Source organism: Schistocerca piceifrons, chromosome 8 (genome assembly GCF_021461385.2).
Source record: "Schistocerca piceifrons isolate TAMUIC-IGC-003096 chromosome 8, iqSchPice1.1, whole genome shotgun sequence".
Taxonomy (NCBI): domain Eukaryota; kingdom Metazoa; phylum Arthropoda; class Insecta; order Orthoptera; family Acrididae; genus Schistocerca; species Schistocerca piceifrons.
In genome coordinates this window covers 434,711,851-434,725,572 of record NC_060145.1, presented here as the reverse complement: position 1 = coordinate 434,725,572, position 13,722 = coordinate 434,711,851, and the positions used below count along the sequence as shown (strand labels likewise).

At 43.9% G+C, this 13,722-nt stretch overlaps 1 protein-coding gene across 1 annotated transcript in view; it reads right to left on the bottom strand.

Annotated features, from left to right (window-relative positions):
- LOC124711404 (vesicular glutamate transporter 2) overlaps positions 1-13,722 on the bottom strand; it is a 230,549-nt gene that overhangs the window by 43,593 nt on the left and 173,234 nt on the right. Inside the window, exon 5 of the mRNA XM_047241463.1 lies at positions 10,109-10,283. Within this exon, the coding sequence (XP_047097419.1) occupies positions 10,109-10,283 (175 nt within the window). The remainder of the gene's footprint in view (positions 1-10,108; positions 10,284-13,722) is intronic.

The following is a 13,722-nucleotide window of genomic DNA, read 5'->3' as shown; positions in this document are numbered from 1 at the left end:
CCAGCGTGGCTCGGGAAAGAGGATGGCTCCACCAGGAGGAGGAAACTGGACACGGAACTCGTCTAACTCGAGCCACTAAGTTGGGCGAAGACCAGTTGGCGATTTTTAATTATTACCCAAAGCTTGCTGGCCAGCGGACGAAAATTACAGAGACAAAGTTAGCTATATTTGTGTTCACAAGAACTGATAACTTCTGCAAATGAGATTCCGGCAGAACTACAGCCGTAGTATCAATACGGGAATTCGGGACTGAGGAAAGCAAGTCAACAACGGTCTCTACCCAATAGATCCAACATTTCAGACAGACCGAGCAACCGACACCAGTCGTGGCTAAGAGGAACTACCTTAAATATAACTAAATAGAGCACTTAAATGCCACGGGGACCAAACTCCTTAAAACAAGCATATGTACACAATAACAGTGACTGAAGTTAAATATACCTACGTACTAAAACACAACAGATATTAGCGTACATTAACATAATCTCGCATTTCAGACATCCATTAAATTAATTGGCTACAGTTCACTCTATCTCTCCGCCAGAGAGTACAAGGTTATTTAAACATTTTACAACGTGCTTACCCAAACAGTGACCTACGCCGTCCATGGGAAAACAACGGCTTGCAGAAGGTCCACAGCCAAAATAATTTTTCCTTTTTTTGTTTCTTTACGACGCGCGCCTTAAGTAAGTCAGCATGGCGTTCAAATGTACGATCATGCAAGGGGGCAGTAACACACATGCAAGGCAGTTTCCGATCACAAACTCAAAACAGAGAAACGTTGCCACACAATTATTAATAGCTCCCACAACACCGGGAGATTGGGCCCGTCAGACGACGACCGTTGCACTAACTAGATTAAAAAGCTTACTTTCAGTGACGACACCTCCTTCTGGAGGTTACTGGCAGCCGCAGACGGACTTCATAGCTTCCCCGGCCCACGAACGGAAACCAAACGTTATCCAGAGATTTACAGCCTCTTGTGTCCTCACGCCCCGGGTTTTTGGACCCATCCAGACTTAGCGTCCTGCTGCAGAACGGTCGTCCAGGGCCACACACCCGTCTCAACTCCCTCGTCCGCCCCTCGGCTCGCGACGCCGCGCCCCCTCCCAACGGGCACACTGGCAGCGCGCTCGCGGAGGCTCCGCAACGCCCTCTAGGAAAACGCGGAAACTCCAGACAGGAGTAAACCAAGGGAAAAACAGGAACCGTGGCAAACGACACGCTTCAACCAGTACTCTACATGACTGGTGCTGTAACGCTAATAACCTCATACCACAAATGTAAATATTAATGTATTCTTACTAGCGTATATTCTCAAATGTCTTGTTCCATTTATTGAGTGATAGTACAAGATACATTCTTTTATAATTCAAAAGTAAAAAAAAAAAAAACTGTAACTTCACTGACTTATGCAAAGGGAACCGATAGCTAGAACTGTATGGTCAGGAAACTTGGAGGGAAGTCCCTCTATAACTGGAATATGTCAACGTGCCGAAGAGAACGGCGGAAGGGTAATACGTTAGCGAGCACGAATTGGGTTTGTGGTAACGAGCCATCCTGAAGTGGAAAGCGAGAGAAAAATATCGTCAAATTATTGTATGTAGCAACGCGCCACAATGATTATACCTCTAAGACATTTCACAGCGCGGAGACTAAATTTAAAACACCAAATTGTTTGAAGAGCCATGGTTGCGTAACAATTTCCACTGATATCGCTACAGTAGATCTCTCCAACGCCTCCAGAAAAGTAATAGCATGTTTAGATTTGTGTCAGAGTATCAATCAATAATTTTACTGGAGTGACTCAAAATATTGTGAATTTAGAAGCAATTTTGTTAAGAGAACATCCTTGACATAAGTAACGTAACCAGCATAAGAGTCGTGTTACCGATATGGAAAGTTTCTGAGTGTTCATAAAAGTGAAGTTAAATATTTGATTTCTGCTAACACAAACAATTAAAGCGTTGAAAGACTTGACAGTTTCTTCAGTTAGTCTGAAATATACTGTAGTATATAAATTATTTGACTTAACATAAAAAGAAAATAGCTGCAGAAAATGTTGTTGTTGTTGTAGTCTTCAGTCCGAAGATTGGTTTAATACAGCTATCTGTGCTACTCTATCCTGTGCAAACCTCTTCATCTCCGAATGACTTCTGTAACCTACATCCTTTTGAATCTGTTTACTGTAATCATCTCTTCGTCTTCCACTACAATTTTTACCCTCCACGCTTCCCTCCAGTGTTAAATTGGTGATCCCTCGATACCTCACACATTGTCCACCAACCGATCCCTTCTTCTAATCGGGTGGTGCCACAAATTCTTTTCTCCCCAATTCTATTCAATACCTCCTCATTACTTATATGATCCACGCACCCAGTCTTCAGCATTCTTCTATATCACCACATATCAAATGCTTCTATTCTTTTCTTGTCAAAACTGTTTCTCGTCCATTTTCACTTCCGTACATTGCTTCACTCCATACAAATACTTTCAGAAGGCTTCCAGACACTTGAATTTATTTCGATGTTAACAAATTCCGCTTCTTCAGAAATGCTTTTCTTGCCATAGTCAGCCTACATTTTATATCCTCTCTACTTCGGCATCATCATAATTTGAAGTGTGTCTTTTCCTAATCTGATTCTCTCAGCATCACCTGATTTAATTCAACTAAATTCAGTTACCGCTGTTCCCTTACCGTTGTTTTGCTTTAGTTGAAGTTCACCTTATATCCTCCTTTCAAGACGCTGTCTATTACGTTCAGCAGCTCGTCCAAGTTCTTTGCTGCCTCTGATAGAGCTACAATATCATCGGCAAATCTCAAAGTTTTTCTTTCTTCTCCCTGGACTTTAATTCGTACTCCAAATTTTTCTATAGTACCCTTCACTGCCAGCCCAATATACATATTGCGTAACATCGGGGATAAACTACACTATGCGATCAAAAGTATCCAGACACCCCCAACAACATAAGTTAGGTGCATTGTGCTGCCACCTCCTGCCAGGTACTCCATATCAGCGACCTCAGTAGTCATTAGACATCGTGAGAGAACAGAATGGGGCTCTCCGCGCAACTCACGGACTTCGAACTTGGTCAGGTGATTGGATGTCACTTGTGTTATACGCCTGCTCGCGAGATTTCCACACTCCTAAACATTCCTACGTCCAATGTTTCCGATGTGATAGTGGAGTGGGAACTTGAAGGAACACGTACAGGACAAAAACGTACAGGACGACCTCGTCTGTTGACTGACAGAGACCGCCGACAGTTGAAGAGCGTCGTAATGTGTAATAGGCAGACTTCAATCCAGACCATCACACAGGAATTCCAAACAGCATCAGGATCCACTGCAAGTACTATGACAGTTATGTGGGAGTAGAGAAAACTTGGATTTCATGATTGAGCGGCTGCTCGTAAGCCACACATCATGCCAGTAAATTCCAAACAACGCCTCGCTTGGTGTAACGACAATAAACTTTGACGATTGAACAGTGGAAAAACGTTGTGCTGAGTGACGAATCATCGTACACAATGGGGCGATGCGATGTCAGGGTGTGGGTATGGCGAATGCCCTGTGAACGTCATCTGCCAGCGTGTGTAGTGGCAACAGTACAATTCGGAGGCGGTGGTGTTCAAATGGTTCAAATGGCTCTGACCACTATGGGACTTAACATATGTGGTCATCAGTCCCCTAGAACTTAGAACTACTTAAACCTAACTAACCTAAGGACATCACACACATCCATGCCTGAGGCAGGATTCAAACCTGCGACCGTAGTAGTCGCGCGGTTCCGGCGGTGGTGTTATGGTGTGGTCGTGTTCTTCATGGTGCTTGCACCTCTTGTTGTTTTACGTGGCACTATCACAGCACAGGCCTACATTCATGTTTTAAGCACCTTCTTGCTTCCCACTGCTGAAGAGCAATTTGGCGATGGCGATTGTATCTTTCGATCGAGCACGTTCATAATGCACGGCCTGTGACTGAGTGGTCACATATCAATAATGGTTACACAATAATAATATCTCTGTCATGGACTGGCCTGCACAGAATCCTGACCTGAATGCTATAGAACACCTTCGAGATGTTTTGAAAGGCTGACTTCGTGCCAGGCCTCACCGACCGACATCGATACCTCTCCTCAGTGCAGCCCTCCGTCAAGAGTGGGCTACCATTCTCCAAGAAACCTTCCGGCATCTTATTGAACGTATGCCAGTGCGAGTGGAAGCTGTCATCAGGGCTAATGGTGGACCAACACCATACTGTATACCAGAATTTCCGATGGAGGGCGCCACGAACTTGTAAGTCATTTTCTCCCAGGTGTCCGGATACTCTTGATCACATAGTGTGCAACCCTGTCTCACTCCCTTTTCAACCAGTGTTTCCCTTTCGTGTTCCTCAACTCTTATAACTGCCCACTGGTTTCTATACAAGTTTTAATTAGCTTTTCGCTGCCTGTATTTTACTCATGCTACCTTCAGAATTTCAAAGAGTGTATTCCAGTCAACATTGCCTTTCCTTAAGCTATATTCTAAGAAAACTCGTTGGGTCAATATTGACTTGCGTATTCCTATATTTCTCCGGATTTCAGACTGATCTTTCCAGATGTTGGCTTCTCTCAGGTTTCCCATTCTTCTGTAAAGAATTTGTGTTAGTATTTTGCAACCGTGATTTATTCAAATAGTTCTATAATTTTCACACCTGACAGCACCTGCTCTCCTTGGAACTTGAATTATAGTATTCTTCTTGAAATTTGAGGGTACTTCGATTGTCTCATAAGTCTTCCTCACCAGATGGAAGAGTTTTGTCGTTGTTGGCTCTCTCAGGGCTATCAGTAGTTCTAACTAAATGTTGTCTATTACCTGGCATTTGTTTTGACTTAGGTCTTTCAGTGCTCTGCCAAATTGTTCACACAGTATCATGTATCCCATCTCATCTTCATCTGTGTCCTCTTCAATCTCCATAATGTTGCTCTCAAGTATGTCTCCCAAGTGTACCCCATCATCATTTAACCATATAGTAGAGCTGCATGTCCTCGGGAAAAATTACGACTGTAGTTTTCTCTTGCTTCCAGTCGTTCACAGTACCAGCACAGCAAGGCCGTTTTGGTTAGTGTTACAAGGACAGATCAGCCAATCATCCAGACTCTTGCCCCTGCAACTGCTGAAAAGGCTGCTGCCCCTCTTCAGGAACCACACGTTTGTCTGACCTCTCAACAGACACCCCTCCGCTGTGGCTGCACCTACGGTACGGCTATCTGAATCGCTGAGGCACATAAGCCTCCCCACCAACGGCAAAGTCAATGGTTCACAGGGGATCGCTTTAAATTTGCATATTTTTGCTTAAATAAGTCCTACAAAATGTACCTTAGTGCCTATACACTTTATTGTATGAAAAGTGCTTCTAAAAGTGTTGCCATAATAGTTTCAGGGTCTCCATATTCTAGACAATGTGTTTATCAGTGGTTAATAATTTTCATTAAAAATGTTCTGTATTAAGCTGGTCCGTTAGCAAACATTACAGTCGGAAAGTTTTTGCTACTTGGTCATGCTTAACAGGAGGGAATTTTGTAAATGTTGTTAGTGATTGATACTGCTGGCTTGGTATCGTTTAATCAGTATGAAGAGTTTATATTTCATTTCTGAATTTTGAAACTTATTAATAACTGCTCTGAAATCACTTTGGACTGGCGACCATTTCCCATTGATCTGGTGACATATCATTTCTGTGCTTTTGTGAACCTATGTTCGAATTAGGTTTCCTGTTTCATTTTCTCTTTTTAATACAGCTCAGTGTCAGAAAATGAAGTTTACAGTCCGGTTGCTTCTTCTTCTTCTTCTTTTTCTTCGGCGATTCTCTCTATGCGGTAGTTGTTTTCCACTTCCACAGGCCCCTTTGTACCAGTGATCCGGCCCTAGATTTCTGTCTCCTACTGCAAATTCTATGTATTTTTTCTGTATTAGCGCTGGCCTTCCTCTTCTTCTTCTTCTTGTGCCGGATGGCTCCTAGTTTAAAACCTTATTTCGCCACTTATTGTCGGATATTTGTTATACGTGCCGGTACCACTGATTCGCTGTGTTCCCAAAGTTTTTGTTATAGAGCACGTTATCTGCATTTTGTTCCGTACCTCCTCATTTCGTGTCCTATCTTGCCTCGTTAACTGCAGACATCTCTTTAGGTAGTCCGTTTCCACATGGCTCCCAGATAAGCAAGACATGGGAGCCAATACTGAGCCCCATCGAAGCGGACGTGAGATGCGACAGGGGCGGCGAGCGGAAGGCTTCTGGGACTCTCCCCTGCTACACAGCAACCACCCTCTCCCCCCCCCCCTCCCACAAACCGAGCACAGGAGGAGGAGGGGGAGGGGGGGGGGGGAAGCAGTGAGACCCGAACTCTGGACTGGCAGGCATAAACAATGGCAGCACGCAGCAGACACATCATTCCATCAGCACCACCTCATGATGGCGGAATGGTTATTCACCGAAATAACGTGAACCTCAACGAGTGGATCCGGCACTACACCCCAGAACCTTGAAAAACATTGGTATTTCATAATATTCTATGCAAAACCCGAGACTCTCTCTTGCCCACTAATATTCTCGAACTGATAGCGTTGCACGTGAACCTTAGCTATCTATCATTGCTCCGAAACATTTATAGCTTCCTCATCATTTTATCTCTCCTTTGTCTGCGTCCTTTGTCACGAAGTCCTGCCCACACACATGCACTCCGTCTTGTCCAGGGAGATTCCGAAACCCCTTTTGCTATAACCCCTTTTACTATATTCCTCCTTGAGTTTTTCAGCTTTTATCCCATATCCTCTTCATCTTCAGAGAATATTACCTGGTCACTCGCAAACAAAAAAGAGTGGATAGTATCATCACCACTCTTTATTCCTCTGTCTCAGCGTTTCCTATAGAATCTATTCAGTGCCTGACCCAAGTAAATGTTAGACGAAGTAGGTGACATTCCACAAGCTTGTTTCAGACCTTTGCCAAGTAAATACCTCGCGAACGTTGTTTCCAATATTAATCATTACTTTTCTGTTCTTGTATAGCATTTTAACCAGGTTTATACATTCTTCTTTCGCATTAGCATGGATGTGTGTCATGTCCTTAGGTTAGTTTAGGTTTAAGTAGTTCTAAGTTCTAGGGGACTGATGACCTCAGATGTTAAGTCCCATAGTGCTCAGAGCCATTTGAATCATTTTGAACTGGAAACCCCTTTGCTCTTCACTTAAAGTGGACACATCTTTTTACATCATTCTCTTACGGAAAATTCTGGAAAGAAGCTGTTGTTGGGATAGCATTTATTCCTATATAATTTGAGCAGACATGGGTGTCCACAGAAATTTATCCAAGAGAGGGAAAAATTCTGAAATTGTCATTTTTTGTATACTTGATTCAATGCGTTTCGAAACGTATCATGCCCAAGGAAGTAAATTTGGCAGAAAGCATGAAACGATTAATAGTTGAGCATATTTCAGCAGAATATGCAAACATCTTTTTTTTCGTCTTTATGTTTGCATGTCTTAATGTTTATTTGTGTAAATGATTTTGAAGAAAATGTGATTCTAAAGCCCTGTTTCTGTGGGCTTGCTTCGCTACACTGATACCCGGGGGCAATATACGACTAGGTCGTGTGAGAAACTTCCCAAAACCGCCCTCCAGTTGGCCGATACACTTCACTTTTAACAGTTAGGAACAGAACCAAGAGATGTTCTTCGGTTTGTCACATTATTGCGTAGTCATGCCATTTGGACTGAAGAATTTGTATCTCTAAGAGTGAATTTCCCGAGAAGATCGTGACAAATGAAAAGCAAAAACAAGACTGACTGTGATAGCTAAAGTCACAGTATTTCCATCCTACTTGTCAGCCTTAAATCTCTAGGTTAATAGAGTCGCAGCAACCAGTGCTAGATTTCTTAAATGAATACAAGGCCACTAGCAGAATTCCAGGAGGGGACATGTGTCCCTCTTGCCCCGACATCACTGGTGGACGCATACTGTTTGCTCACCTTCTTTACATATCTAGGAGATATATGAGAAATTCCACCCCATGGGTGGATATTCTCCCACCTCTGTTTTCCTAAAAAGGTTCTGTTTTATCACTACAGTTCCTCTATATTTCAGAAGTTCCATTCGTATATTTCCTGATCCTAGGACCTTACTTACTTCTGCTTTAGACAGTGGTGTTTTCACAAACTTCACCGTTAGTTCTATATTGTTTTCTTCTTATCTCTTAACTTCTTCATCTTTGCGGTCCAACCTCTTTTTCTGCAATTACGTCGAATAGTGTCGTATCCATTCCTGAGTAGAAATATTTCATAAAGTATTGGCCATTGAAATTGCTACACCACGAAGAAGACGTGCTACAGATGCGAAATTTAAGCGAGAGGAAGAAGATGCTGTGATATGCAAATGATTAGCTTTTCAGAGCATTCACACAAGGTTGGCGCCGGTGGCGACACATAAAACGTGCTGAGATGAGGAACGTTTCGAACCGATTTCTCGTACACAAACAGCAGTTCACCGAAGTTGCCTGGTGAAACGTTGTTGTGATGCCTCGTGTAATGAGGAGAAATGCGTATCATCACGTTTCCGATTTTGATAAAGGTCGGATTGTAGCCTATCGCAATTGCGGTTTATCGTATCGCGACACTGCTGCTCGCGTTGGTCGAGATCCAATGACTGTTAGCAGAATATGAAGCCGGTGGCTTCAGGATGGTAATACTGAACACAGTGCTGGATCCCAACGGCCTCGTATCACTAGCAGTCGAGATAACAGGCATCTTATCCGCGTGGCGGTAACGGATCGTGCAGCCACGTCTCGATCCCTGAGTCAACAGATGGGGACCTTTGCAAGACAATAACCATTTGCACCAACAGTTCGACGACGTTTCCAGTAGCATGGACTATCAGCTCGGAGACCATGGCTGCGGTTACCTTTGACGCTGCATCACAGACAGGAGCGCCTGCGATGGTGCACTCAACGACGAACCTGGGTGCACGAATGGCAAAACGTCATTTTTTCGGATGAATCTAGGTTCTGTTTACAGTGTCACGATGGTCGTATCCTTTTCGGCGACATCGCGGTGAACGCACACTGGAAGCGTGTATTCGTCATCGCCATACTGGCTTATCACCCGGCGTGACGGTATGGGGTCCCATTGGTTAGACGTCTCGGTCACCTCTTGTTCGCATTGACGGCACTTTGAACAGTGGACGTTACATTTCAGATGTGTTGGGACACGTGGCTCTACCCTTCATTCGATCCCTGCAAAACCCTACATTTCAGCAGGATAATGCACGACCGCATGTTGCATGTCCTGTACGGACCTTTCTTGGCTCTGAGCACTATGGGACTTAACTGCTGAGGGTATCAGTCCCCTAGAAGTTAGAACTACTTAAACCTAACTAACCTAAGGACATCACACAATTCCATGCCCGAGGCAGGATTCGAACCTGCGACCGTAGCGGTCGCGCGGTTCCAGACTGTAGCGCCTAGAACCGCTCGGCCACTCCAGCCGGCCCGGGCCTTTCTGGATACAGAAAATGTTCGGCTGCTGCCATGGCCAGCACATTCTCCAGATCTCTCAGCAATTGAAAACGTCTGGTCAATGGTGGCCGAGCAACTGGCTCATCACAATACGCCAGTCACTACTCTTGATGAACTGTGGTATCGTGTTGAAGCTGCATGGGCAGCTGTACCTGTACACGCCATCCAAGCTCTGTTTGACTCAATGCCCAGGCGTATCAAGGCCGTTATTACGGCCAGAGGTGGTTTGGGTACTGATTTCTCAGGATCTATGCACCCAAATTGCGTGAAAATATAATTACATATCAGTTCTAATATATTTGTCCAATGAATACCCGTTTATCATCTGCATTTCTTGTTGGTGTAGCAATTTTAATGGCCAGTAGTGTTATATTCTTTAAATACCAGATCAGGGGCACTTAATCCTGTAAAAAGGTAACACTTACTAACCTGCATCAAGAAACAGGCTAAGCCGGACGTTGACTAACGTTGCACTTTAGGAGTATAGGAGTGCACACGTGGCGGAGGAGCCGCTGTGTGACTGTAAGCTGTACGCAGGACTGCCAGACTCACCGAAGACGTAGAAGATGGACTGCCAGCCGACCTCCTTGGCGAGCAGCCCGCAGACGGGCATGGAGACGACGGTGCCCACGTAGCTGCCCGAGAACGCCAGCGTCGCCATGCGGCTGCGCTCCAGCGGCGGCGCCCAGCGCGCCCACACCGCGTGGATGCACGGGTACGTCACGCCCTGCGGGCACGCGGGGGGCGAGCGGCCGGGTGAGAGCGTGGGCGGTCACTCGGTGCGCACGCGCAGCATGCAGGCGCTGGCCTCGCCACAGTAGCCACAGTGGGTTCGTGCTGTAGTCGTCCCAACACTGCATTTATACAACTCTGCACGATGGTCTATCTCTGCAACAGCTGCACCCTAAGGCCACATTCAAGCCTCGGTCTCCCTTTAGCAGTTTACCCCCACACTTGCTGCCATTACGAAATTACCGACAGCTCGATTTCTCAGGAGCTGTCCTATCAACATACCGCTCGAATCTTCTCCGCAGAAAGTTGTTTGCCATATCAGGACTCGAACAAGGGACCTTATCCTTCCACAGGCAAGTGCTCCATTCCGACCACGACCCATTACCTGTCCTTAAAGCTGCAATTCAGTGTATGGCGAAAGTGGTACAGTGTCTCGTGCTTGGATAGTTCACTTGATAGAGCATTTGCCCGGAAAAGGCATTGGTTCTTGCTTAGAGTCCCGCCACGGCACACAGTTTTAATCTGCCAAGAAATTTAAAATCAGCGCTTATTCTGATCCTGAGTGAAAATTTTATTCTGGAACCTACCGCTTGGCTAACAATAACAATGAAATAACGGCGGGTATGCATAACGTAGTGTCTCCGACGCGTGCAAGATATTCCCACAGAATTATTCAGATTTTCCGTAGAGACAACCGTGACATAACTATTCCACCTGCTATGCGAGATATATTCTCACACTTCAGGAAAAATGTAATAATCGCAATTTAGAAGAAGCCAGGCGCTGACAGGCGTGAATACTATCGAATCATCTGCTTAATAAGTCATGGCTGCAAGATACTGTCACTATTTATTTACAGAGGAACGGGAAAAGTGCTAGAAGACGACTTTGAGCTCCGTAGAAATGTAGGAACATCCGAGGCAGTGCTCATCCTTACCACCAAAGATAATTGTAAGAAAGGCAGACCTACATTATAACGTTTTTCATACTTGGAGAAGCCTTTTCGAATCGTTGACTGCAATACATTCTTTTAAAATTCTGAAGGTATCAGGGTCAAATACAGGGAGCGAAAGTTACATACTGCATGTGCAGAACCCAGACTGAAGCTGTAAGAGTCGGAGGGCGTGAAATAGAAACAGTCGTTCAGAACGGAATGAGGCAGAGTTGTAGGTTATCCCTGATGTTAATCAATGTGTACATTAAGAAAGCACTAGAGGAAACGATGGAGACAGAAAACAAATTATAGTCGAGACAGATGAAATATTAAGGTTGAGATTTTGCGATGAAATTATAATTCTGTTAAACAGGGCAAGCAGTTGGAAGAGCAGTTCAACGGAATGGATAGTTACTGAAAATAATTCATAATATAATCCCCAACAACAGAAAAACTAGCGTATTGGAATGTAGTCGAGCTGAGAGGTGACACTTTGTGGGTTAGCTTAGGAAATGAGGTACCAAAAGTAGTAAACGAGTTTTGCTATTTGAGCGGCAAAATAACTCGTGATACTCGATGTATGGGGAATATAAAATGCAAGCTGGCTGTAGCAAGGGAAGCATTTGTGAAAAAGATAAATTTATTGACATAGAATATAAATTTAAATCAGCGTAGTAAGAGAAGATAGATTGCTACAAACCTTAGAGATAAGTTGCAGAAAAGCATAATTAAAAGACAATTACACATAAACTTTCGTCCTCAATCTTCGTCAGAAATAGAGAAAAACACACCATCATTCATACAAGCAAGCACACCACATGCACATATGACCGCCAACCCCGGCAGCCAGAGCCACAATGTGTGCAGGAAGTGTCCTTGCTTTGTGTGAATGAATGGTTTCTCTTTGGTTTTTCCCGATGAAGGCTGAAGCCGAAAACTTACGTGTAAGTGTCTTCTAATTGTGCCTGTCTCCAACCTGGTGCGTTACCTTTACAGTGACTGGCAATCTATTTTTCTACATTGTTGATATTCCTATCTGTAGTTTCCACTGTTTGATAAATTTAAATAAAGTTTTTCGACATTGTCAGCCAGGAGACACGCGATCTGTTGTAAATTTTTGTTTATGTTGGGGACTAGAAATCCATGATGTAAGATCTCCACTTCATAGGTTTTCAGTCACCAACAGAAACAAATATAAATGTGAGGAAGTGTTTTCTAAGGATATTTGTCAGAAGTCTAGCGTTTTACAGAAATGAAACTCGGAGAATACGCACTATCAGATAAATAAGAATAGAAGCTTTTGAAATGAGGTACTACAGAAGAATGTTGAAGATTAGAGAGACAGGTCTAGTAGCTAATGAGGAGGTACCGGTACTGAATCGAACAGTCTTATTATCAGACCAACATCACTGTTTTAAAAAATGTTCCAGTTCATTTGCTTGTTTTAATTCATCCGTGGTAGTTCTGTGTTTGAGAACTGAACTGCGTAGGTTGTCAAAGTCCCAGTGCCGCCGTAGACAAACTTCCTTCTCTCAGCTAATAATTCTGCAGCGCCGAAATACTCCCTCATTTGGGGGGCGGGGGCGGGCGTGGGGGTGAAGGGGAGACTACAGTATACAGGGTGGTCCATTGATAGTGACCGGGCCAAATATCTCACGAAATAAGCGTCAAACGAAAAAACTACAAAGAACGAAACTTGTCTAGCTTGAAGAGCGAAACCAGATGACGCTATGGTTGGACCGAAAGATGGCGCTGCCATAGGTCAAACGGATATCAACTGCGTTTTTTTAAAATAGGAACCCCCATTTTTATTACATATTCGTGTAGTACTTAAAGAAATATGAATTTTTTAATTGTACCACTTTTTTCGCTTTGTGATCGATGGCGCTGTAATTGTCACAAACATATGGCTCACAATTTTAGACGAACAGCTGGTAACAGGTAGGTTATTTAAATTAAAATACAGAACGTAGGTAAATTTCAAAATTTTATTTCGGTTGTTCCAATGTGATACATGCACCTTTGTGAACTTATCATTTCTGAAAACTCATGCTGTTACAGCGCGATTACCTGTAAATACCACATTAATGCAATAAATGCTCAAAATGATGTCCGTCAAGCTCAATGCATTTGGCAATACGTGTAACGACATTCCTCTCGACAGCGAGTAGTTCGCCCTCCGTAATGATCGCACATGCATTGACAATGCGCTGACGCATGTTGTCAGGCGTTGTCGGTGGATCATGATAGCAAATATCCTTCAACTTTCCCCACAGAAAGAAATCAGGAGACATCAGATCCGGTGAACGTGCGGGCCATGGTATGATGCTTCGACGACCAATCCACCTGTCATGAAATATGCTATTCAATACCGCTTGAACCGCACGCGAGCTATGTGCCGAACATCCATCATGTTGGAAGTACATCGCCATTCTGTGATGCAGTGAAACATCTTATAGTATCATCGTTAGAACATTACGTAGGAAATCAGCATACAATG